The 23,622-nt window shown below is 39.8% G+C and overlaps 2 protein-coding genes across 6 annotated transcripts in view; one reads left to right on the top strand and one right to left on the bottom strand.

Annotated features, from left to right (window-relative positions):
* Nucleotides 1-2,810: 2,810 nt before the first annotated feature.
* On the bottom strand, nt 2,811-22,195 carry LZIC (leucine zipper and CTNNBIP1 domain containing). 5 transcript variants are annotated; one of them, XM_074306326.1, is made up of 7 exons: nt 22,072-22,195; nt 13,615-13,749; nt 8,421-8,556; nt 8,023-8,121; nt 6,441-6,536; nt 5,546-5,678; nt 2,811-5,054 (listed from the first exon to the last, which is right to left on the bottom strand). In XM_074306326.1, exons 2-7 carry the CDS (start codon nt 13,713-13,715, stop codon nt 4,996-4,998), a joined length of 624 nt encoding a protein of 207 aa, XP_074162427.1. In that variant the 5' UTR covers nt 13,716-13,749; nt 22,072-22,195; the 3' UTR covers nt 2,811-4,995. The 5 variants fall into 5 exon arrangements, with proteins under 5 accessions (XP_074162427.1, XP_074162431.1, XP_074162429.1 ...); XM_074306330.1 differs by having other exon boundaries at nt 5,597-5,678; XM_074306328.1 differs by lacking the exon at nt 22,072-22,195 and adding an exon at nt 21,470-22,053.
* NMNAT1 (nicotinamide nucleotide adenylyltransferase 1) overlaps nt 22,193-23,622 on the top strand; it is a 49,821-nt gene continuing 48,391 nt past the window's right edge. The window contains exon 1 of the mRNA XM_074306322.1: nt 22,193-22,332. The gene's annotated coding sequence lies outside the window, so the exon portion shown is untranslated. The remainder of the gene's footprint in view (nt 22,333-23,622) is intronic.

The raw sequence follows: 23,622 nt of genomic DNA, 5'->3' as shown, positions 1-23,622 counted from the left end.
TAATTGGAAAGACATTCAGTGCTCTTGGATAGGCCGAGCGAATATAATAAAGATGACAATACTCCCCAAACTAATCTATTTATTTAGTGCTATACCAATCAGACTCCCAAGAAACTATTTTAATGACCTAGAAAAAATAACAACAAAATTCATATGGAAGAATAAAAGGTCAAGAATTGCAAGGGAACTAATGAAAAAAAACTCAGAGGAAGGTGGTCTAAGTGTACCTGATCTAAAGCTATATTATATAGCAGCAGTCACCAAAACCATTTGGTATTGGCTACGAAATAGACCGGTAGATCAGTGGAACAGATTAGATACAAAGGACAAAAAAGGGTACATCTATAGCAATCTAATCTTTGACAAACCCAAAGATTCCAACATTAGGGATAAAAATTCATTATTCGGAAAAAACTGTTGGGAAAACTGGAAATTAGTATGGCAGAAATTAGATATGGATCCACACTTAACACCATATACCAAGATAAGATCAAAATGGGTCCATGATTTAGGCATAAAGAGGGAGATAATAAATAGATTAGAGGAACAGAGGATAATCTACCTCTCAGACTTGTGGAGGAGGAAGGAATTTATGACCAGAGGAGAACTAGAGATCATTATTGATCACAAAATAGAAGATTTTGATTACATCAAACTAAAAAGTTTCTGTACAAATAATACTAATGCAAACAAGATTAGAAGGGAAGTAACAAATTGGGAAAATATTTTTAAAAACAAAGGTTCTGACAAAGGTCTCATTTCCAAAATATATAGAGAACTGACCATAATTTATAAGAAACCAAACCATTCTCCAATTGATAAATGGTCAAAGGATATGAACAGATAATTCTCAGAGGAAGAAATTGAAACTATATCCACTCACATGAAAGAGTGTTCCAAATCACTACTGATCAGAGAAATGCAAATTAAGACCACTCTGAGATACCACTACACACCTGTCAGATTGGCTAAGATGACAGGAACAAATAATGACAAATGTTGGAGGGGATGTGGGGAAATTGGGACACTAATACATTGCTGGTGGAGTTGTGAAAGAATCCAGCCATTCTGGAGAGCAATCTGGAATTATGCCCAAAAAGTTATCAAACTGTGCATACCCTTTGACCCAGCATTGCTGTTATTGGGCTTATATCCCAAAGAAATACTAAAGAGCGGAAAGAGACATATATGTGCCAAAATGTTTGTGGCAGCTCTTTTTGTTGTAGCTAGAAACTGGAAGATGAATGGATGTCCATCAGTTGGAGAATGGTTGGGTAAATTGTGGTATATGAAAGTTATGGAATATTATTGCTCAGTAAGAAATGACCAGCAGGAGGAATACAGAGAGGGTTGGAGAGACTTAAATCAACTGATGCTGAGTGAAATGAGCAGAACCAGAAGATCACTGTATACTTCAACAACGATACTGTATGAGGATGTATTCTGATGGAAGTGGAAATCTTCAACATAAAGAAGATCCAACTCACTTCCAGTTGATCAATGATGGACAGAGGTAGATACACCCAGAGAAGAAACACTGGGAGGGGAATGTAAATTGTTAGCACTAATATCTGTCTGCCCAGGTTGCATATACCTTCGGATTCTGGTGTTTATTGTGCAACAAGAAAATGATATTCACACACATGTATTGTACTTAGACTATATTGTAACACATGTAAAATGTATGGTATTGCCTGTCGTCGGGGGGAGGGAATAAGGGAGGGGGGGTAATTTGGAAAAATGAATACAAGGGATAATATTATAAAATATATATATATATATATAATAAAAAAAAAAAAAAAAAAAAAAAAAAAAAGAGTGTGCTTACTCGATTTGCTGTGAGTTTGAGTGGGAGAAATTTCTTACTGATGATGAAATAAGACAGGTTTCATTTTAGGAATTGTTAGGACAACTGGGATTTTTTAAAAAGTCTATTTCCAAATCAAGAGAAATCAAGTTGAGTTATTTATTTTTCTTCAATGCCCCAAGCCCTCCTGTTTCCAGGGCCCCAGAGACTGGAAGCAATTATGTTGTACAGCTTGATCTGGGAGTTCTGTGGGAATACTGATAGTTTACATTTACATATTAATGCTAGAAAAACGAGAACTCTTAGGCTTTAGTAATAACAACAATAATAATGAGAGTGACAAGGAGTTTGTTGCTGATGTTTCAGGCAGAATGACTGGAGGGTTTGGAATTTTCTCTATAATAATTTCAGACCCAGCATCAGACACCCTAAGATCCTCTTTCAGAGCTGAGGCTGCTTAGTATTTTGTCTCAGGGCTAATGAGAATTCCTCAGCTAAAGGTCTGACAATAGCAAGAAGTCTAAATTTTGGTGGGCTCATTCCCCACACTCTGACCCTGTTTCTCACCATGACCTCTGACTCTATTGCCCAAATGCTTCCCTGGCCCTGCTTACCTCTCTAGGACAAAATCGTTTTATTCCATGTTGTTTAAAATATATATATATATATATATATATATATATATATATATATATATATATATATATATATATATATATATAGCAAAATACAAAAGGCTGAGATTTGTTCATTTTAAAGTTTTTTGGATTTGGTTTAAAATCCAGCTTGCTTGGGAAATAATACGGACAAGCCTCCTTCAGCTGAGATACCTAGAGGTGCACCACTGAAGGTCCTGATTCAATGTTGGAGGGCACATCCAAGCTCTAATCCCAATTAAGACTTTCAAAGGGAGTTAGTTGTTTTTTTAACAAGAAATCTGACCCCCTTCCCCAAAAATGACTGAGACATACCCATGGATAGACATATACAGGCAACCAGAAAATTGCCAAAGTTTGAAAATTAATTTAATGACTGATTTGCATAGGATATTATTTACTTTTCGAGGTCTCTCCTTTAATGAATACCAGATTCTCAACAGAGTCCATGGCACAGACAGAACCATTAAGTAATATACTATCTCTGAAACAATTTCCTGGGCAAATATTAGGGAGCAGTCATCCCCAAAGGACAGAACCATTAAGCAACACACCATCTCTCAAATTTTCTACAACATTCCACCCCGGGCAGACGTTGAGGAGTGTTCACCACCAATACTGCATAGGAAGTCTGCCAGTAGTAAAGATCTCACCTCATATAAGAGGTGGGCAGGGCAGGCCTCAGGCCTATTGCTCCTCTGGACACCACAAACTTGGCCACTTCAACCAGCTGTCTAACCAAGGTCATTTTAAAGGAAAATCAACTTCAAATTGCATGTGTTCCATATATTGTATCTAGAATATACTGTAATATATTTAACATATATAAGACTGCTTGCCATCTGGGGGAGGGGGTTGGGGGAGGAAGGGAAAAAATCTGAATAGAAGTAAGTGCAAGGGATGTTGTAAAAAATTACCCATGCATATGTACTGTCAAAAAAATGTTATAATTATAAAATAAAATTAAAATTAAAAAAAAAAAAAGTCAAATTGCATGTGTTCAAACCTGAGATTGAAATAATTAAAGTCAAGTTATGTCTTAGAAGGTCATGACTTGGGTTTGAAAACAAAACAAAACAAAAAACCCAAGAGGGTTGGACAGAATCTGCTCTTCATTTTCTTGCTAGGGTAATAGCTAAAAAAGCAGCCTGTTGAGGAAGACCCTGGAAGGGAGAGGACAAAAGCAGGAGGTGGTGAAGAGCAGGTGCTTCTGCACACTAGCCACAAGTTCATCAGGGCTGGGGAGTAGGGTGTCTGTGTGGGTAAGTGGGACTGGAAGCCACAAACCAGGAGACCCCAAAAGCAGTGACTTGCACTACAGATTCTGAAGAAGGCATAACTTCTCCTATCCATCAACAAAGGAGCAGGTAAAAGAACATAGGAAGCTTCATAGACAGTTGGTGTTTTGTATGATGTGCAAAGAAAACAAAGTAAGGGAAACCGAGAGTTAAGAATGGCACCAGACAAGGAGACGAGAAAGGTGAGCACCTGTGCACACACCTCAACAGCAACATGGCTAGATGGGCTTGGCATGTTGTGCCCAAGGACTCAGGCTGGTCCTAGAAAACTAGGGAAGGAGGGGCAGCTCCCAGTCAACTGGCGCAGGGTTATAGCCACAGGTCACTGAGGGCAGTCCTTGCAATGCCATTGCCTATTGATTCCCTGGTGAGACAATGCAGGAGGTTCTTGGTGACTCCAGGAGGCTCCTACCAACAGAGCCCCCATTGTTCCCTGCTCAAAATTCAGAACTACAATGGCTTCCATTGATATGGAGAGCACACAGGCTGCTGGGATGTTCTGTTCTTTGCTGGGAGTTTTCAAAAAAGCCAGGCTTCCAAAAACACTTTTCTCAAATTGTACAGAGTAAAACTCTGTAACTATAGATATCATTTCCAGAGGGCACTGAAGGCAGCATGGTGTAGTTGGAAGAGATAAGCTGAGAGTCTGGAGATCTGGATTCTAATCGTGACTGCCACTAACTTTGAATAAATCATTTCTCTCCTTTAGATCTCCATTTTCTTCCTCTGGAATAGGAAGAGTTGGCAAGCTCACTGAGGTCCCTTGAGCTGGGAAGCCCTAAGGATATGGAAAGAGCAGTAAGCCAATACAGCATGGAGAAGGGACAGCTGGAAGAGGGAAGGAAGTTGTTACTGGGAGTCTCCATTCACTGTCAGTCTAAGCCAACAAGGAACCTGAGCAGAGACGTACAGAGAAATTCAGACTAATGGTGAAGACGTGCCTTCCTCCCTCATCTCTGCTTCCTTCCACAGACAGACCCTTCTAGCATAAGGTGTGTGTGTGTGTTTTTTAATGAGACTGACCATCTATCCACCCATAATGTAGCTTCTCTCCCCCAGGCCCACAAACAGCAGTGAAGCACAGGGGCCATAGGGTGCCCATTACATTTCCCATGCCGGTAACGTGGTTCCAGGTTCTCTAGAGTTCTCAGAGATGACTTTAGATTCGCAGTAGAAAACAGAAATGTGCCATTTGTACTGTGACCAATGCCCAGGGATTTTACATGGCTCCTCCTCATTTTTTGTTTTTTTCTACTTCAAAACTTGCCAAAGCAAGGACTTTGTCCCCAGAACCTAAGGAAGGAAGAAGGTAGATAATTAACAATCCAGGACCTTCTTAAAGAGCATGCAGCTTGAGATCTATTACATCAACATGGCGCCAGGAGATAGAATCAGTCTGCTTCAGGACAGTGCCTTCCTATACCTCCTCTCACTGACACTAAACCCATCTCTAAAGCCACAAATAATACAACTATGACAAGAGAACTCAAGTTGCAAAAATCCTCATTATTATAAATGCAAGAAAACCATCTTCCCAATATCTAAACTTGTGGCACAGAACAAGGAAAACTGAATTAAATCCTCTGAATACTTTACTTTCATAGTGACCTGCTCATGAATACTGAGAATATGTGGTGGTACAAAGATCTAGTTTCCAGAAGGAGAACAGCAGCATGTGCAGTAAGGCTCTGAGAGTGAAGGGAAATGAGAGTAATTTGGAAAAGACAACAATTGAGGTTTGTTGCTGCCCCAGGGGAAAAGGCCTCTGGTCTGCCTCACTGTACCTGGAGAGAGAAGTGGTTTATCCTGGAGCCTGGACAGAGGTAGGGACTCACCAAGATCAGTGGAAACTTTCTCAAACTGGCTGAGGGCGGCACCTGCATTGGTGGACAGGAAGGCCTCATCGTCGGCAGTCAGCTAACCCAAAAAGGGAAAAAACAGCCTGTGAGAGGTGGGTGAGATAATCCCAGGTTTTTAAGAGGGGTGTGTGGGTATGGCTCTGCTTTGGTTCAATGTGATAGACCCTTGGGAGGCTCTCTCAAGGGAACAGCACGGAACTGGGTTCAATGACTTTGGTGCCTAATTCCAGACTCAACACTATGCTTACTATTCCATTTCTATGAAATAAGAGGATGGCAGGGAATTACTGCACCATGTTGTATTGAAAGAGATGGTGGCCACAGGGAGGGACCAGGAAACTGGCATTCATCTAGGGCTCATTTAGGGCTGCTCAAATCTCTGCACTCCCAGCATCTTCGTTAGTCTTTTTAATAATAACTCCAGGAGGTAAGAGTTTGGGTATTATGGTCCCTGTGACAGAGCTCAAAGAGCTGAGGTTGAGCTCTCCCAACCTCTAAGGGCCTAAGGCCAAACTCCACTCCCAAGTCTTTCCTGACTCCGGCTCACTTCTTAGGAAGGAACTGAGGGAGGGAATCATTCACTCAGAATGCTCTCATAGAATTTAGAGCCTCTCCCTCCCTTCCTATCTCTCTCCTCCCTCTTCCCCATCTATAGCTATATTATTTTTAGCATAATAACTATGATGGATAGCGATTCTTTAACCATCTATTCCACAGAAGTAACATCATACAAAAAAACTCTGACTCAAATCTAGTTCTGTGGGACAACGAGCTGACGTATACCTTCAGCTCAAAGCACTGAACCCTGGAATGGTGCTACCTTTTCTCCAAGTTTCCGCAGGGCGGTCAGGATCTCCAGCTTCTGTTGGGTGTACACATCTCTTTCCAGTTTTCCGACCATTAGGTCTCTGTCCATCTAAAAGAAATAAACACAAAGAGGAAGTACTCAAGCAGCTTCTTTAAAAACATATAAAAACACATTTAGAGCACACAAGCCAAGTTTTAAATTTGTATATTAAAAAAAAAAAAAAAGAAAAAAAAAAACTGTGGATGAGATGCAAATGAAGATGAACTATTCCTGGGCCAGGGTCTGCACGTGGTAGTGACCGATAAAGGATCCACCCTGTCAGTTTCCATGAGAGATGCCAAGTTTCTACAGAGTAGAGAATTGACAGACAAATTGTCTGGAGGGGAGGATGACAATCATCCACTGAATACTTGTTTCATTTGGCTGAAGTATGCTCTCCAGGCCTGAAAAGAGCAATTTGGAACCTGATTTCTTGGAACTTATTTCAAACTAATCTAATGACTGAATTTTCCCCAGGTGCCAAAAACTTAACTTAGCTTTAGCACTTCAGCTATATTGAAGTCTATAAAACAAAAGGAAAACTTCTTGGGGTGTCATTAATTGTACTTGTAAAGTTCTTTGAGATTCTTAGACAAGAGATATTGTGGAAGTATAAAGTAACACTGCTAGTGCCTCACCACCAGAATTTCAATAGGGGCTCAATGAGTGAAAAACTTGTGAACTCTAACCTTAGGAGTAGATTAGAGATAGAAGCTATCTTATTATACTGAGCTATGCTGGGTGAGCATCTGGAGTTTCTTTTCTTTTTGTGGGGTATGGAACACTATTTTTATTTCTTTGAGGCAAATAGTTAAATGACTTGCACAGGATCACATAGTAAGTGTCCGAGACCAAATTTGAACTCAGATCCTCCTAATTCCAGGGCTGGTGCTCTATCCAATGTGCCACCTAGCTGCCCCAAGGGATATTATTTTTGAGAGTGAATTTTTCGAAATTTTATTAGGTTTTGTGCTTACATCGCCTTTATTTTCAAACCTTTCCCACCTATTCCACTTCTTCCCTTTTCAGATTTTCTTTTCAACAGTTACTACTCAACAAAGTTAATCACTGGATGGTTCTGGGGAAGACAAAACACCATAAGATAAAGGACTTACTGCCAGGAAACTCTTGTGTTAGATCGCTAAGGGAAAGAGAAGGTTTGGCTAAGATATGGTCTCAGTTCTCACAGAACTTGAGAGATTAGTAAAGAAATAAGACAATAAAAGATAACTCCATCAGCAGCAGCTCTTACCATAGACACTGAAATAGCCTCACTACATAAAATCACATGATTAAGGGCATTAGAGTTAGCAAACAAAGGACAAAAGAAGGAAAGTAATTAATGATTAGGAAAAATGAGGGTTAGATTTTTTGGGAGGATTCGGTATCTGAGAAGGGCATTGGAAAAGCAATAGGGGGAACATGGTATTAGAAAAGCATTGGTGTCAGCTATAAAGACCTGCTTCTACAGCTCAGAACATTAAACTAGAGAAAATGTGGGAGCTGGAGTAGAAATGAAAAAACAATGATTATACCAATAAAGAGCAAACTTTACCTCTGCTAATCTTGTCCGCAGCTGCCCAGGTTGTTTCTTTGCAAACAATCTGATAACTTCTGGTGTTTTAAAAGCCTGGCTGATGGCTGCTTGAATGGCCTGGAAGCACAAAAAGGCAAAAAGTCATGACAATATCTATGTTAGAGATGCCTCAGAGACTACAAGAGCCTAGCAGCTCTTGGTCGTGAAGGGGGTTGTCTTTCCTAGGCATCTTCTGCTGGTTTACAAGAGATGACAGAGCTCTTCTGTCACAGACAGAATGGAAATATTTGGAAACACAGGATATCTTGCTTGTACACAGAAAGAAACCGGTTGTTATATGCCAGAATTTGTACCAATAAAAGCCCATATACACAATTTCATTTCAAAACATATTTCCAAACACTGAGAGAACTTACCAGTTGCATCCCACTAAGTTCATCTACCAAAGTCATGTTTCCAGACATAATTTTCTTCAGTGAATCATTGAATTCACCCAGCTGTTCCAAAGTTTCTTTTTTGGTTTCTTCATATTCATCTGCTTCAAGCTCTTCTCTGAAAGAGACATAATGAAGCACATCAACTTGAAGGATGACCTGGAGTAATTAATCATTTAAGCATTCTTAGCACATGATGAGACAACTTAGTGCCAAAGAGTGTCTGTTTCTGCTGCCTGGGGTGGGGGGCTTGGGACATTCAGTTTCCTTCTCTGAACATCAATTTCCTAATATGAAAAAAGGATCACAGATTAGAAAGCATAGGAATACGTGGAGTCTTTCTTAAAAATAATACTTAGTCACTATCTAAAAACAAGAGTAAACATTATCTGTAATGTGGTTAAGTTAGGAGCTTTTCTGATAAGCAAGAATGTCCATTATAAATATTATTCAATATTATACTAGAAATGCCAGATATAGCAATGAGATAAGGAAAAGAAATTAAAGAATTAAGAATAGGCAATGAGGTACAAAATTATCATTCTGCAGATGATGTGATGATATACATAAAGAATCCTAAAGAGTCAACTGAAAAACTAGTTGGAACGATTAACAACTTTGGCAAAGTTGCAAGATATAAAATGTAAATCATCAGCATATCTATATAAATACCAACTAAGTCCAGCAGAAAGAAGTATAAAATATTATCTGAATAAATAACAATGATAAAACATTTTTCACAAGACAGATAAACAACTGGAAAATATTAATTGCTCATGGGTAGACTGAGCCAATATAATAAGAATGATAATTCTGTCTAATTTAATTTACTTATTCAGTGCCATACCAATCAAATTATCAAGATTATTTTATAGGGCTAAGAAAAAAATACTCAGGGGCAGATAGGTGGCGCAGTGGATAGAGCACCAGCCTGAATTCAGGAGGACCCGAGTTCAACATCTGGTCTCAGACACTTAACACTTCCTAGTTGTGTGACCCTGGGCAAGTCACTTAAACAGCCTCAGGGAAAAAAAAAAAGAAAAAAGAAAAAAACCCTCAAAATTCATCTGGAAGAACAAAATGTTAAGAATATTAAGGGAATCAATTTAAAAAAGTGAAAGTAGGAGGCCTAGAAATATCAGATTTCAAATTATATTACAAAATTGTCAGATAAGGCAAGATTTTACAAAGAGGTAATAGAAATAAAAAGAATGCTTTTGATTATATGAAATTAAAAAGGTTTTGTATGAACAAAACTAACGCAGCTAAAGTTAGAGGAAAAGCAAGAAACTAGTACAGAATTATGCTAATTTCTTTGATAAAGTCCTCACTTTTCAAATATATAGGGCAAATGTAAAAAATAAGAGCCATTCCTCAATTGATAAATGGTCAAAGAATATGAACAGGTAGTTTCCAGAGGAAGAAATCAAAGCTATCAATAATCACCAAAAAAATGCTCTAAATAATTATTAGAAAAATAAAAATTATTAAAACAACACAGAGGTACTACACTTCATACCTATCAGATTAGCTAACATGATAGAAAAGGAAAATGATAAATGTTGGAAGAGATACGGAAAAATTGACACACTAATACACTGTTGGTGGAGCTATGAACTGTTCCAATCATTCTGAAGAACAATTTAGAACTATACTCAAAGGGCTATGAACATACTCTTTGACCCAGCAATACCAGTACTAGGTCAATACACCAAAAAGAGCAAAGTGCAAGGAAAAGGATCTATGTGTACAAAAATATTTATAGCTGCCCTTCTTGTAGGGTAAAGAGTTTGAAATTGAGAGGCAGCCCATCAATTGAAGAATGGCTTAGTGAATTATAATATATGAATATGATGGAATACTATTGTGCTTCAAAATATGATGAGCAGGATGCTTTCAGAAAAACCTGGGAAGATTTATATGAACTAATGCAAAGTGAAATGAGCAAACCAGAAGATCACTGTATATGCCAACAGCAATATTATAATGACCAACTGTGAATAGCCACTCTGATCAATATAATGATCCAAAATAATTCCAAAGGATTTATGATAAAAATGCCATCCATCCCCAGAGAGAGACTTGATAAACTCTGGGTGAAAACTGAAGCAAAATTTTCCCCATTTCTTTGGCAAACATGGTTAATACCAGAAATGTGTTTTGCCTAATTTCACATGTGTAATGGTATCACATTGTCTTCTCAAATGGGTAGGGCAGAGGATGGCCGGAGGGAGATAATCTGAAACTCAAAGTAAAAGAAATTAATGTTGTTTTTTTGTTTTTAAAGAAAAAGGACCACAGTTTTAGAACTGGAAGGTCACCTAATCTGTCATAGACAAGAAATGAGACCAAGAATAGACAGGGCATAAGTGGCAGAACCAAGTTCTGAACTGAGGTTTTGTGGCTCCAAATCCAACTATCTCTACAAGGTTGCTATGAAGATAACTGCTATGAAGATAATACATGTGAAAATGCTTTCTAAGTACTGTGCAAATGGAAGTTTTTATTATTAGTATAAGAATCTTGAATAATCAGGGACTGGCTCTGACATGATTACTTGTATAACTTATCATTCGATTCAGATACTGTGTGGCAAGAAGGGATGAAAGGAAGGTTTTCAGAGAAAGCTGGGATGACTTATATGAACTAATGTAGAGTGGAATGAACAGAATCAAGAATACATTTTATATGATAACAGCAATATTATAGAGATAATCAACTCTGACAGATTCAGCAACTCTGGTCAAAGTAGTGACTGGCCACAATTACAGATGTACATGCTGCCCACTTCTTAACAGAGAATGATTGGGTTCAGAGGGCAAATCAAGAAATATGTTTGTGGACATGGTCGTTTTTTTTTTTCCTTTTTAATTTTCCCCAGTTACATATAAAACAATTTTTACATTTGTTTTTATAACTTTTAGAGGTCTAGATTTCCTTCCTTCCTACCCCCACCTTCCATTAAAGGGGCACATGTGAAGCTATGCAAAATATCTCCATAAAAGTCATGTTGTGAAGAGATCGCTATCTTTCCACCCCCAATATAGGCCTTCAAGAAAAATAAACTTAAAAAAAAAAAAAAAAAAAAGAGTATGCTTCAATCTGTATCCAGACACAATTAGTTCTTTCTCTGGGTATGGACAGCATTTTTCATCATAAGTCCTTCAGACAGTAAAATTTCTCTACCCATATTGAGTATATATGTTTATTTCCTCTTTGAGTCAATTCTGATGAAAGTAAGGTTTATTCACTTCCCCTCCCCTTCCCCTCTTTCCCTCCACTGTAAATGCTTTTTTCTTGCTTCTTTTTTGATAATTTATGCCATTCCACCTCTCCCTTTCCCATTCTCTTAGGATGTTCCTCTTGCACTCCTTAATTTTATATTTTTAGATATTATCCTTTATTATTCAACTCACATCTGTGACCTGACTACATATATTCTAATTGCCATAATAATGAGAAAGTTCTTTTGACTTACAAGCATCATCCTCCCATGTAGGAATATAAACAGATAAAGCTTATTAAATTCCTTATTATTTCCCTTTCCTGATTACCTCCTTATGTTTCTCCAGAGTACTCCATATGAAAATCAAATTTTCTATTCAGTCCTGGTCTTTTCATCATAAATGCTTCTCTATTTCACTGAATAACATGGCCTGTTTTGCTTGACTCTTGTCTGAAACAAGGTTGTTTTTTTTCCCTCCTCCTAGCTTTCTCAATTGGGAGTAGGAAAGATAGAATGAGGGTCTAAAAATAAAATAAAATGTAATCTTAAAAAAAGATTGCTCAACTCAGGAACTATTTTTTTAAGTACCCACTGAATGTTGGGCCAGAGGGAACTAGAACATGGAGATAAAAAGCAATCACTGCTGTAATGCTGATGACCATCTAGGAGAAGGACATGACACACATGCAGGTAACTAGAACACAATGTAGTTGCAAGGGACAAAGTGTCCTCATGGGAGACCTCAGGGAAAGGTTAGAACCACAGAAGAGCACAGAAGAAGCACACAAAAGCTTCCTGAAGGAGCTGGTGTTGAAAGTTGGCTTTGTAGGAGGGGTAGAACTTCAGGAAGATGGAGAAAGGAAGTACTGTAAGCCTAGAGAAAAGCAGGAAAGGAATGAAGCAGAGTGTATATTAAGCTTTAAAGGGAAACACAATTTCTGGAAGTTGGAGGTGAGGAGGCATAGGTTGGAAGAGAATGCACAGAGGCAGCAGGTAATTGGTCAGTGTGGCTGGAATGTAGAGTATTATGAAATAAGGCTGGAAAGTTTGTTGGGAGCCAGGCTGTGGAAAGCCTTCAATGCCATGTGAAGGAGCTTAGTGGGCATCCTCTGGGCAATGGAGGGACAATGAACATTTGTGATTGCCCAGAGATGATGGAAGCAGAGAAATCAATGAGAAGGCTACTGTGGTATTTCAGGTAAGAAATGAGAAGGGTCTGAACTAGAGGGATAGGTCTATAGAAGAAGAGAAATGGATGTAAGAGATATTGTGGGGGCAGAATCAGTAAGAATCAGCAAATGATTAGATAGGGTTGGGGAAAGGGAAAGGAAAGAATCAAGGATGATTCCAGTATTATCCATTTGAGTGACTGGAAGGCTCCTCAAAAGAAACAGGGAAGTTGGAAGAGGGTGAGTTTAAGAGTGAAAATGACTTCTCTTCTGGCCCTACTGAGATGAGATTTCTACAGGATATCTAGAAGAAAGCACACCCAGAAGTACTTCATTTTATCTGGGGAACAGAGTTCAGAAATGAGATTAGGAGGGGTTCTTTGGAGAAGTGATGATTCAAAGCACAAGAGTAATGAGATGACAAAGATTATCGATAACTCATCTAGATTTCTGAATGGTATCAATATTGAAGGGGGAACTTTTCTAACACATGTACAAACATCAGAGATCTCTTCACCCTGGACGTTCACTTCATTCCTGCACTTCTCATACCCCTGTGCCTCTTCTTCTTATTCTTCCCCAAGAAGAATTTTTGATTTCTCCCAGAACCTCTGTTATAAGGAAGACACCTGAGCCAGTTGTTTTCTTTCTTGATTTTCTGGACTTGTATTATACCCCTGCTCAGATACCAAATTCTTGTCTTCAAGTAGCTTACATTCCAGTTTGGGGAGCTAAGACTTTCCCCCCCCATTTCAATAATGCAAAATCTTGTTAATACTACCTGCATTCTTCCAGATCTTGTAACTGTTGCATTAGTCTGTCCAATTGTTCTTCCAAGTTCTGTTTTAATTTACTTGTTTCTGTCTTTCCTCTAGAAGCCATTTTAGCTTTTTCATAGAAAGATGGATAAATGTACCTAGAAAATGAGAACAAAGTTGATTAGAGCAATTTTACATATGAATTAAATTTAAAATTAGCTGTTGTTATTCATAGGAAATAAAGTTTTAATGAGTTAGTCAATCAAAGAAGAACATAAGTTGGGATGCTAAGGGTTGAATTCCAGAAACAAAAATAAATCCCATCTCTAGGAGAAAAAAAATATTTGAGATATCAAGCTTATAAAATAATGAGATATGTCATAAAAATCAGTCTTTAAAATGAAACTGATAAACTGGCTTGACTAAGTTTATAAAAACTGAATTTATATATATTCAAGGTATTATTATATAAAACAAGGTTCACAAAATGCAATTCATAAACAATTTATTGAAGAACTTTATATTTTCTGATCACAAAAACATGGATCTGGAATGGGTCTTTCTATTTCAATGCATTCATTTTACATGTGGAGAATCTCAGAGACATGTTAAGCAGCCTATCTAAAATTATTGCGGAAATGACAGAATTCAGCACAGTAATCTTTTGTTAGGTGGCTTAGCAATAAGAGTCAAGAGACTTGATTCAGGATTCTTCTCAAGTTCCTAATTAAAAATCCATTTTTTCTACTTGAGCTTTTAAAAATTTACATTAGAGCAATTAGCACTTGTACCAATATATAAATAAGGACAACATCAATCAAACCTATCAATCAATCAAACAGAAATGTTATAGCTACATATGGTACTTAATTTTCTATGTCTAGAAATGTATATTTTCTACTCCATTTATTGATATCAATAAATTATTGAATGAAAAGGAAAAATCTGCCAAATTTGAAGTATAATGGATAAAAGGGAATAAAGAATCAATACTTGAATTTTCTGAATTTCAACAAAAACTTTCTTTGAAATCCCCTCAACAATTATTTACCAAATAATAGCTATTATTGAATTAAATGATGAAATATTTCTCTGTTTTCAACTTAATAGTTTTTCCAATTATGTAAAGATAGCTTGTAACATTCATTTTTGCACGATTTTGAGTTCCAAACTCTTCTCTCTCCTCCCTTCTCAAGACAGCAAACAATCTGATATAGTCTATACATGTATAATCATGTTAAACACATTTCCTGAAAGAAGAACAAGAACAAAAGGGAAAAGTCACAAGAAAGAAAAAACAACTCCATAGTTCTTCCAATGTGGATTGCATTTTCTATCTCAAATCTTTTGGCATAGTCTTGGATCATTGTATTGTTAAGAGCTAAGTCCAACTGATGAAATATTTCTGACCTGAACTGACTCAGAAGAAAGCAATTCAAGGGCACCCTCTAGTACTCAGTGAAAGCATTACAACTTTCATCAGAAGTCCAAGAAGGACTTCCTAAAGTAACCCGCTGGGTTAAAGTATCACAACTGCCTGAGTCTCAGGTCTCAGACCCTTGTCTGCTCACTGGCTTAATTTGAAACTCAGGCCCTGAAAAATTGTTCTTCAGGAGCTCTGGGGGATTGACCATTCACTTCCAAACCTGCGAGATTCTTAGCTTCCAATCAGGCTCCCTCTAGAGTCAACAAATGGAAGCTTTTCATTCAAAGACTAGTGGTTACTCTTGCAGGTTGTACTGAATCAAGCTGAAGTTGGGCTCTATAGTCTCTAAGTCTAAGGGCTTCTCACACTAAGGATGGTAAAGAGTTAACTTGGGCATAAGGAATCTGGGTAAAAAGCTGCCACCATTGAGATGGGCCTACTTCAGCACACAGAACACTGTACTAGGTAGCCACTGAAGGCTTTAGAAAGTATGGATGACCAAAGACAGAATATCCAAAACATCTTATTTTCTTTCACTCTAAATTCATCCCTCCTATTGACTTCCTTATTCCCATTGTTGGGACTTGCAGTCATTGTGATTTGTAGCACAAGCTAAATCCACATTCCCTAAATCTAATTATTTGCCAGGTCTTACAGATTCTTACAGACTGACCTAGGCTTGATGGCAGTGACAGTGTTCAATACATTGGAGTGATAAAACAAAGTTTTATGTATCATAAATGATCAGGAAAGGCTTCTGGAAGAAGGCAGCATTTAAACTGGCCTTGAAAAGATAGATTTTTGAGACAATTCCTGCTCCACTAAGGGTTATTAAAACCTAAGTTTATATCAGGGAGCCATAAACATGGCAAATCAGGAAGGGCCTGAAGCACCACAGATGAAGAAGTAATAAAGGAGAGCATCTGTGTCACAAGGCCAAGGCACAAAGAAAGGAGAGATGTCTGTCAGCTGCCTACAATCAGCAGCAAGGTGACAAGTTTGGATGGAATGTTAAGTGTCTGTAGTCAGCTTGGAAAGATAGGGTGAGGTGGGACAGTAGGGAATCTGTAAAGATTTTAGAACCCAGGAAAGTGGGATGATCAGACCTGAATTTTAGGAATATCAATTTGGGAAGGTGGGGGAGGATGGATTACAAAGTAGAGAAATTGATTAACCCAGAGGCTACTGAGAAGAGTGATAAAGGGAAACTAGGACAAGGATGATTGTGCTGAACATAAAGAAAAAGGGCCAAATGTGAGAAACAAAGGTGCAATCTGTAAGACCCGGCAACTGATTAGATCTGAGGAATTTGGATTCAGGGATAAAGCTTAGAATACAAACCACAATGACTGCAAGCCCTGTGGTCCCAACAATGGAAATAAGTAAGTTAAGCAGAAAGGTGAGTTTAGGGGAAAGAAAATAGTATGTTTTGGACATTCTGACTATGAAAAACCAGGGATGGGAGGTGCAGGTGGACAAATCCAGTAGGCAGCTGGTGATGAAGAACTGGAGCTCAGGAGAAGGCCAGAGGCACAGAGGTAGCAGCTGGCTTCATAGAGAAACCACCAAGAAAGTACACAGAAGAGGGCCAAGAACACCTAGCGAACAGCCATAGAGGGGGCAGGACTTCAAAGCTTAAAAATAGGTTAGAAAAGGAGTCAGAGAACACAAATAGAGCTATCACAAAAACCCAGGGAAGAGTGTTCAGGAGTCAAAATCATCAGTTTCAAATGTCCGAGAGGGCTGAGAAAAGGTCATTGAGGAGAGAGAAAAGAGGGGATTTTTCTCCATCTCCCCAAGATAACAAGCAATCCAATATACATCAATTGTGTACAATTCTTCTAAACATATTTCCACCATATTCATCATGCTGTATAAGAAAAATCAGATCAAAAGGGGGAAAAAGACAAGAAAGAAAACAAACAAACAATATCAGTAAGAAAAAAAAAGGTGAAAATACTATGCTTTGATTGAATCATAATCAGCCTCCATAGTTTTCTCTTTGGATGCAGATGGCTCTTCCATTACAAGTTTATTGGAATTGCCTTGAATCATCTCATTGTTGAAAAGAACCCCTTATATCACAGTTATTCATCACAGAATCTTGTTCTTACTATGTACATTGTTCTCTTCCTTCTACTCAATTCACTCAGCATTAGTTCATAAGTCTTTCCATGCTTTTTTGAAATCAACCTGCTCATCATTTCTTCTTATTTTTCCCCCTTTTAAAAAAATTATTTAATTTATTTCTTTTTAGTTATGTGTGTATGTTCTTTTTTGTATATATTTCCTTATGAATCATGTTGGGAGAGAAAAATTAGAACAAAAGGTAAAAATCACAAGAGAAAAATAAAAGAAAAAAAGTGGACATAACGTGTATTGATTTATATTCAATCTCCATAGTTCTCTCTCTAGATTCAGATGGTGTTTTCCATCCAAAATTTGTTGTCTTGGATTGTTCATCACTTCTTATAGAACAATAATATTCAATCATTCTTGTATGTCATAACTTTCACAGTCATTCCCCAATTGATGGGCATTCATTCAATTTCCAATTCCTTGACACTACAAAAAAAAAAAAAAAAGCTGATATTTTTGCACATGTGGATCCTTTTCCCTGTTTTATGATCTCTTTGGGATATAGATCCAGTTGTGACATTTTTGGATCAAAAACTATACACAGTTTTATAGCCCTTTGGGCATAGGAACACAAAGTTTAATAAAAACGGATGTTGATAACTGTTTTTATATGTATTTGGAAAAATAAAATACTATTAAAAAACCAAAATATGCCTAGATTTTATTCTATATATAAAAATAAACAATATTAGTATCTAAATTTGCTTTCTTCTTTAATAAATGGTAAAATTATAGGCATACCAAAGAACTGTTTTAAAAGAAATTTCTTTATGATTTATTATTTGTAAATGTTTGAGTTATATGACTATTTTACATGCCTATATACCCAGGGTCTTGTTAAAATTTCTCAGACAAAAAGGAATCATGAATAGAAAAACTTTAAGAAATCCTGTCATACAGAGACAAAAGTTAAACAATTTTTGCTCTCAAGGAACTTCTGTAAAGATTTCATGAATACATCCAGACAGGTACAAAATAGCTACAAGATAACTTTGAAGGAAAGCCATCGGGAACTAGGAGACATAAAAAAAAGTCTCTAGCCAAAAGTGGCCCCTGATTTTAGACTTGAATAAAGCAATGCATTCTAAGAGGCAGAAGGGAAGAGAGAGGAAAAACCAAGCTGATGTCTAGACATGGGGGACAACTAGTGTGAAGGTCTGCAAGAAGGGCGATGGAATGCTTTGTGAGGCTGGACTGACCACAGACTATGTAAAACATCTGGAATGGTTGGAATGCCTTTAAATGCCAAAGGAGTTTATATTTGCTCCTAGAGGTCAAAGGGAGCCAAGAAGGAAGTGAAATGGTCAAAACTGTGCTTCAGAAAAATATTCATTCTTGTGCAATTTGGGATCTCTTTCGGGAGGTGATCAGTGGATTATTTCATTTTCTATTTTACCTCTGGTTCTAGAATATGAGGAAAGTTTTCCTTGATCTGAAAGATCCTTCATCTTGAAAGATGATATCCAGAGTAGATATCTTCAACATAAAGAAGATCCAGTTGATCAATGATGGACAGAAACAACTACACCCAGAGAAGGAACACTGGGAAGTGAATGTAAACTGTTAGCACTACTGTCTATCTACCCAGGTTACTTATATCTTCGGAATCTAATACTTAATGTGCAACAAGAAAATTGGATTTACACACATATATTGTATCTAGGTTATACTGTAGCACATGTAAAATGTATGGGATTGCCTGTCATTTAAGGGAGGGAGTAGAGGGAGGGAGGGGATAATTTGGAAAAATGAATACAAGGGATAATGTTATAAAAGAAAAAAATTACTCATGCATATATACTGTCCAAAAAAATTTATAATTTAAAAAAAAAAGGGGGGGCAGCTAGGTGGCGCAGTGGATAGAGCACCAGCCTTGAAGTCAGGAGGACCCGAGTTCAAATTTGGTCTCAGACACTTAGCACTTCCTAGCTGTGTGACCCTGGGCAAGCTACTTAACCCCAGCCTCAGGAAAAAAAAAAAAAAAAAAAAAAAGATGATATCCAGGCTCTTTTTTTTTTTTTTTAAATGACTTTCAGGTACACCAATAATTTAAATTTTCTCTTCTGCATCTATTTTCCAGTCAGTTGTTTTCCAATGAGATGTTTCACTTTTTTTCTTTCTATTTTCTCTTTTTTTTTTTTTGGTTTTACTTTATAGTATCTTGATTTCTCATAAAGTCATTAGTTTCCATTTACTCAGTTCTATTTTTTAAGGAATTTTCTTCTGTGAGATTTTGTACCTCCTTTTGAAATTGGAAATTGCTTTTTAAGGCATTTTTCTCCTCATTAGCTTTTTGTATTTCCTTTTGCACCTCTCTTAATTCTTTCTTTAATTTTTCCTCTCTCTCTTACTTGATTTTCAAAGTGGCTTTTGATCACTTCCATGGCCCGAGCCCAATTCTTAATTTTCTTGGAGGCTTTGGATGTAGAAGCTTTGACTTTATTATCATCTCCTGAGTGTGGGTTTCATTCTCCCTGTCACCATAATAATTTTCAATGGTCAGAAACTCTCGTTTTCTGCTCATTTTCCTAGTCTATTACTCTGCTTCAACACTGTTAAAGTAGGGCTCTATTTCCAGGGTGGAAGATGCACTATCCTAAGCTTCAGGGGTTTTGTGTAGCTATTTGCAGAAATCTTCTCAGGAATCTGACCACAAGCCCTCTTTTCTCCCCTGGAGCTGTTAGGTATGTCCCCACCCCACTGCAGCTGTAAGATCTAGTGTGCTGGCCTGGTTCTGATGACCTGGGCTATGCTAGCACTGCACCCCAGACTCCCATCCTGCTGCCACAGACCCTCTCCACTGACCTTCTGAGTCCTCCCCGGTATCTCTGAGCTGGGAGTTACAGAAGCCTCCAGCACTGCTGCTGATTCAGAAGGCCTGCTTCACTGACTCTGGGGTCTGATCAGAGCTGGGGCCAGAGCCAGACCCGCTCTGGGATTGTGTGCTGAGTTTCCACTCTGGTTCCACAGACTTTTTCTGCTGACCTTCCAGCTCCTGATTGGTTTCTCTGAGAGGAGAGGTCTGGAAGCTTCCAGCACTGCAGCTGATTCAGAGGCTGGGCCTGGGTCTAGTGCTGCATGCTGGACTCCCGCCTTTTCTGCTGAGCTGCTAAGTTGCCTTTGGCTGAAAATGGCTTTTTAGGGGGAGTTCCGATGCTCTAAAATTTGCTTAGTCATCATTTAAAGGAATTTGGAGCATTGGGGTGTGAGTGCGCAAGTTCCTGCCTTTACTCCACCATCCTGGCTCTGCCTCCCAACCTCTCTTGTGCAATTTGTACGAAAGCAAGACGTTATCTCAGAATTGGAGGGGGAGATCCCGAGGAGCCACATTCCTGAGGTCTGACTCAGGCCGAGTGAGCTCTCAAGAAAGGGGCAATTTAGTGGAGAAGCTAAGTGTCGAGTGATGGAATAGTGGCCCTGGAGTCAGGAGGACCCGAGTTCAAATTCAACCTCAGAGACTTGACACTTATTAGCTGAGTGACCTGGGCAGGGTGGGGGATGCAGTTCTTTCCCCAACTTCCGCTGCCCTCCAACTCCCTTGTGACTGTCTATCCAAAGATAGCTCGCTATTCAGTTCCCCAAATGTTTCCAGTAAACTGAATTTTGCCTCGATTAGACAAAGAGCTGGAAACACCATGAAGCTGCTGGGCATTTTCCTTTAGACTGTGACTTAGCTCAGAACTTTTCAAAAACAACCTGAAGTTAAATAGGAGAAAATCAAGTGGGCCTCAGAGAACCGCTCTGTGGCTTTCTCAGCTTAAAGTTCTGCCGGAAGAGGTAAAACTAGTTAATCAAAGGGAAGGTCCTAAGGAGAGGAAAGGGAGACAGAGCAGGGCCGACTGCTCCGCAAGCCCCCAGCTCTCAGACCCGGCTCTGACCTAATGCAGAGGGTCAAAGGTCAGCAGGTGAGGAAGGGGCTGAGCCTCATCCCTCCCCTACGGCCCACCTCGGGCCTCCTCAGGACTGAGACACCGCCTTCCTCAGCCTTAGCCGCCATAATACAATATGATAAACAGAACATTATAATAATAATACCTAACATTTATTTGACTTACTCAGCATGGGGTTTACAGATATTCTTTCTTTCTTTTTTTTTTAAAATATTTTAATAGTTTTTATTTACAAGTTATTTACATGGGTAATTTTTCAGCATTGACCTTTTGTTCTAATTTTCCCCTCCCCCCCAGATGGCAGGTTGACCAATACATGTTAAATATGTTAGATACAAATATTCTTTCTTTTGCCTTGGGAGGCGGGTGCTATTGTTCCTACGTTAGAATTAACAGTAACGCTAACATTCCCATAGCTCTTACTAGATGCCAGGACAGCTGGGCAGGGCTGCGGGGCAGGAAGACCCAAGTTCAAATCCAGACAGTCACGTCCCTCTGCCTCAGTTTCCTCTTCTGTAAAATGGGCTGGAGAAGGAAATGGCACCTCCCCCCAGCTTCTCGGCCGTGAAAATCCCCGCGGGGTCACGAAGCGTCGGCCGGTCGTCCGCGGAATTGTTCTCAGTTGTTCCCCACCACAATCCTGGGACGTGGCTGCTGTCATTGCCCCCATTTTACAGATGAGGAAACAGAGGAAGAGGCGAGGTAGCCTGTCAGAGGTCGCCCTGGCACTGGAGCAGAGGCGGATTCCGGGGCAGATTCGAGTCAAAAACTAGTGTAGTGTGGGCCGGGTCACAACTACGAGAGGGGCGGCCCTGCCCAGGGGCCGCTTACAGCCCGCGGGGATGTCGAACACACCCCCCGCCGGCGCTAGGAAGAACAGGGAGGGAGGGGCGAGCAGGAAAGCGGGGAAGGTGCTCCCGTGCAAAGGCGCGAAGGTAGGAGAAGGGCCCTGCCTAAGTGCGGGGGCCCAGAGGGGGTGGAGTACCCGGCACTCCGGCCTTTTAGCCCATCCCGGCCCCGCCTACCTGAAGTCTCTTGCTGGACGGCAAACCGAGCGGGCAGGCCGGCCTGGGCAGGGCTGCGCTTCTTCCGGCGCGTAGGCGATGACGTACTTCCGGAGGGCAGCCAATGAGGAAGCGAGCCGCTCCTGCCCCACTGCGGCTGTGATAAAAACGCCTAGGGATCAGGAGCCTTAGAAAGACGGGACCGACCTGGAGCCGCCGCCGCCTTCGCGACTTTCGCGACTTTCGCCGCCTTCGCCGCCGCCTGCAGCGCAGTCCGCCGAGGTGAGATAGGATTTTTGAGGAAGTGCCTCCCTTTTCGCCCGGATGTGAGGCGCCGTCCAATCAGCGGCGGGGTTGCGAGGGCTGCGCGCGCACCCGAGTCCAGCCCATCCTTGTCACGAGGCCAGAGTAGAGTTTAAACGCCCCGAGGGCAGCGGCTTCCTGACCTGAGAGTTTGAGGCTCGGATCGCCCTCTTAGTTCACATGGAGTAGTTTCTGAACATTTTGTTGGCATGTGGGGGCTAGGGACTGGTTATTTCATTAGCCCTTCAGTGCCACGTACAGCACAGAAAGATCGGGGGGTTGGCGGGGGAGGGGGGAGGTGTCTCAGGGATAGAACTGGAACTCGGGGCCTTCTGATTTCCGGGGCAGCTCCTGAACCACGTGTTGGTTGATTGATTGGGGATGCCAGGACTACGTCTCAGGCTCCCTCCTTCGGCCCTTTAGATAACAAGTAGGGTAAAAATAGATGGAAGATAATTTTGGGGAGAAAGCACCAGAAACTGGTAAAAGTCGGGAAACGCTTGTGTGACTATGTTGTTGTTGAGAGCATTCCAAGAGCAAAAAGAGATGAAAGGTCATTCTGGGGAGAAAGCACTAGGACCTGGGAAAGAAGAGGAAAGGTTTGCGCCTAAATGGCCTGGTAGAGCATCCCACTGCAGCAAAAATAGAAGATAATTTTGGGGGAGAAAGTGACGAAGTTAGTGGCGGTCTGAGAGTTGTTAAAACCCCCTTTTGTCTGCGCAGGTTCTTCACGAAAGAATTCAGGAACCCGTGGAAGTTTATTGTTGGTTGGAAGCCAGTTTTGCTGAGAGAACGACTTCTTTAGTGGCGAAGTCCTATCAGGGAAATGGAGGCTGGCACTGAGAAGAGAAGGCCTTCCCAGCGGCGGGTTAGCCCCGTGATGTTGGGCAAAGGCCTTTCCCTTTCTCAGTGGGCTCAGTCTCCTAGGATTTGTTGGAGCGCTTAGATTCCCTGAGCACCAGCTGCCCGCTGAATAAAATGAGATAATGATTCTTGTCATGTCCAACCCAGGGTTGTTTTAAGGCTCAGACGAAAATATGATGTAGATCAGAGATGGAGACAGGAGACAGGAACGGAAACAAACAGGACAGAGGATAGACTGACTGAAAAACAGGAGAGTGAGAAGCACTAGAGACCAAAAAAAGTTGAACAAAACAGCTAGGAAAAGTTGAGAGAGAAATGTAAAAGAAAAAAAAAGAATGTATAAATAACACTGTAGACCTTGAAGCACTTTCTAAATGTCAGTAATTATTATCATTTATTTCTATT

This window comes from Sminthopsis crassicaudata, chromosome 3 (genome assembly GCF_048593235.1).
Source record: "Sminthopsis crassicaudata isolate SCR6 chromosome 3, ASM4859323v1, whole genome shotgun sequence".
NCBI lineage: Eukaryota > Metazoa > Chordata > Mammalia > Dasyuromorphia > Dasyuridae > Sminthopsis > Sminthopsis crassicaudata.
This window is presented reverse-complemented; position numbering and strand designations above follow the sequence as displayed.

Coding starts and splice junctions, on each gene's coding strand:
- LZIC (XM_074306326.1), bottom strand. CDS start 13,715: ATGGCTTCTAGAGGAAAGACAGAAACAAGTAAATTAAAACAGAACTTG. Junction 8,557..13,614: donor CAAGATCTGGAAGAATGCAG/GTAGTATTAACA, acceptor TGTCTCTTTCAG/AGAAGAGCTTGAAGCAGATG. Junction 8,122..8,420: donor AACTTAGTGGGATGCAACTG/GTAAGTTCTCTC, acceptor TTGTGCTTCCAG/GCCATTCAAGCAGCCATCAG.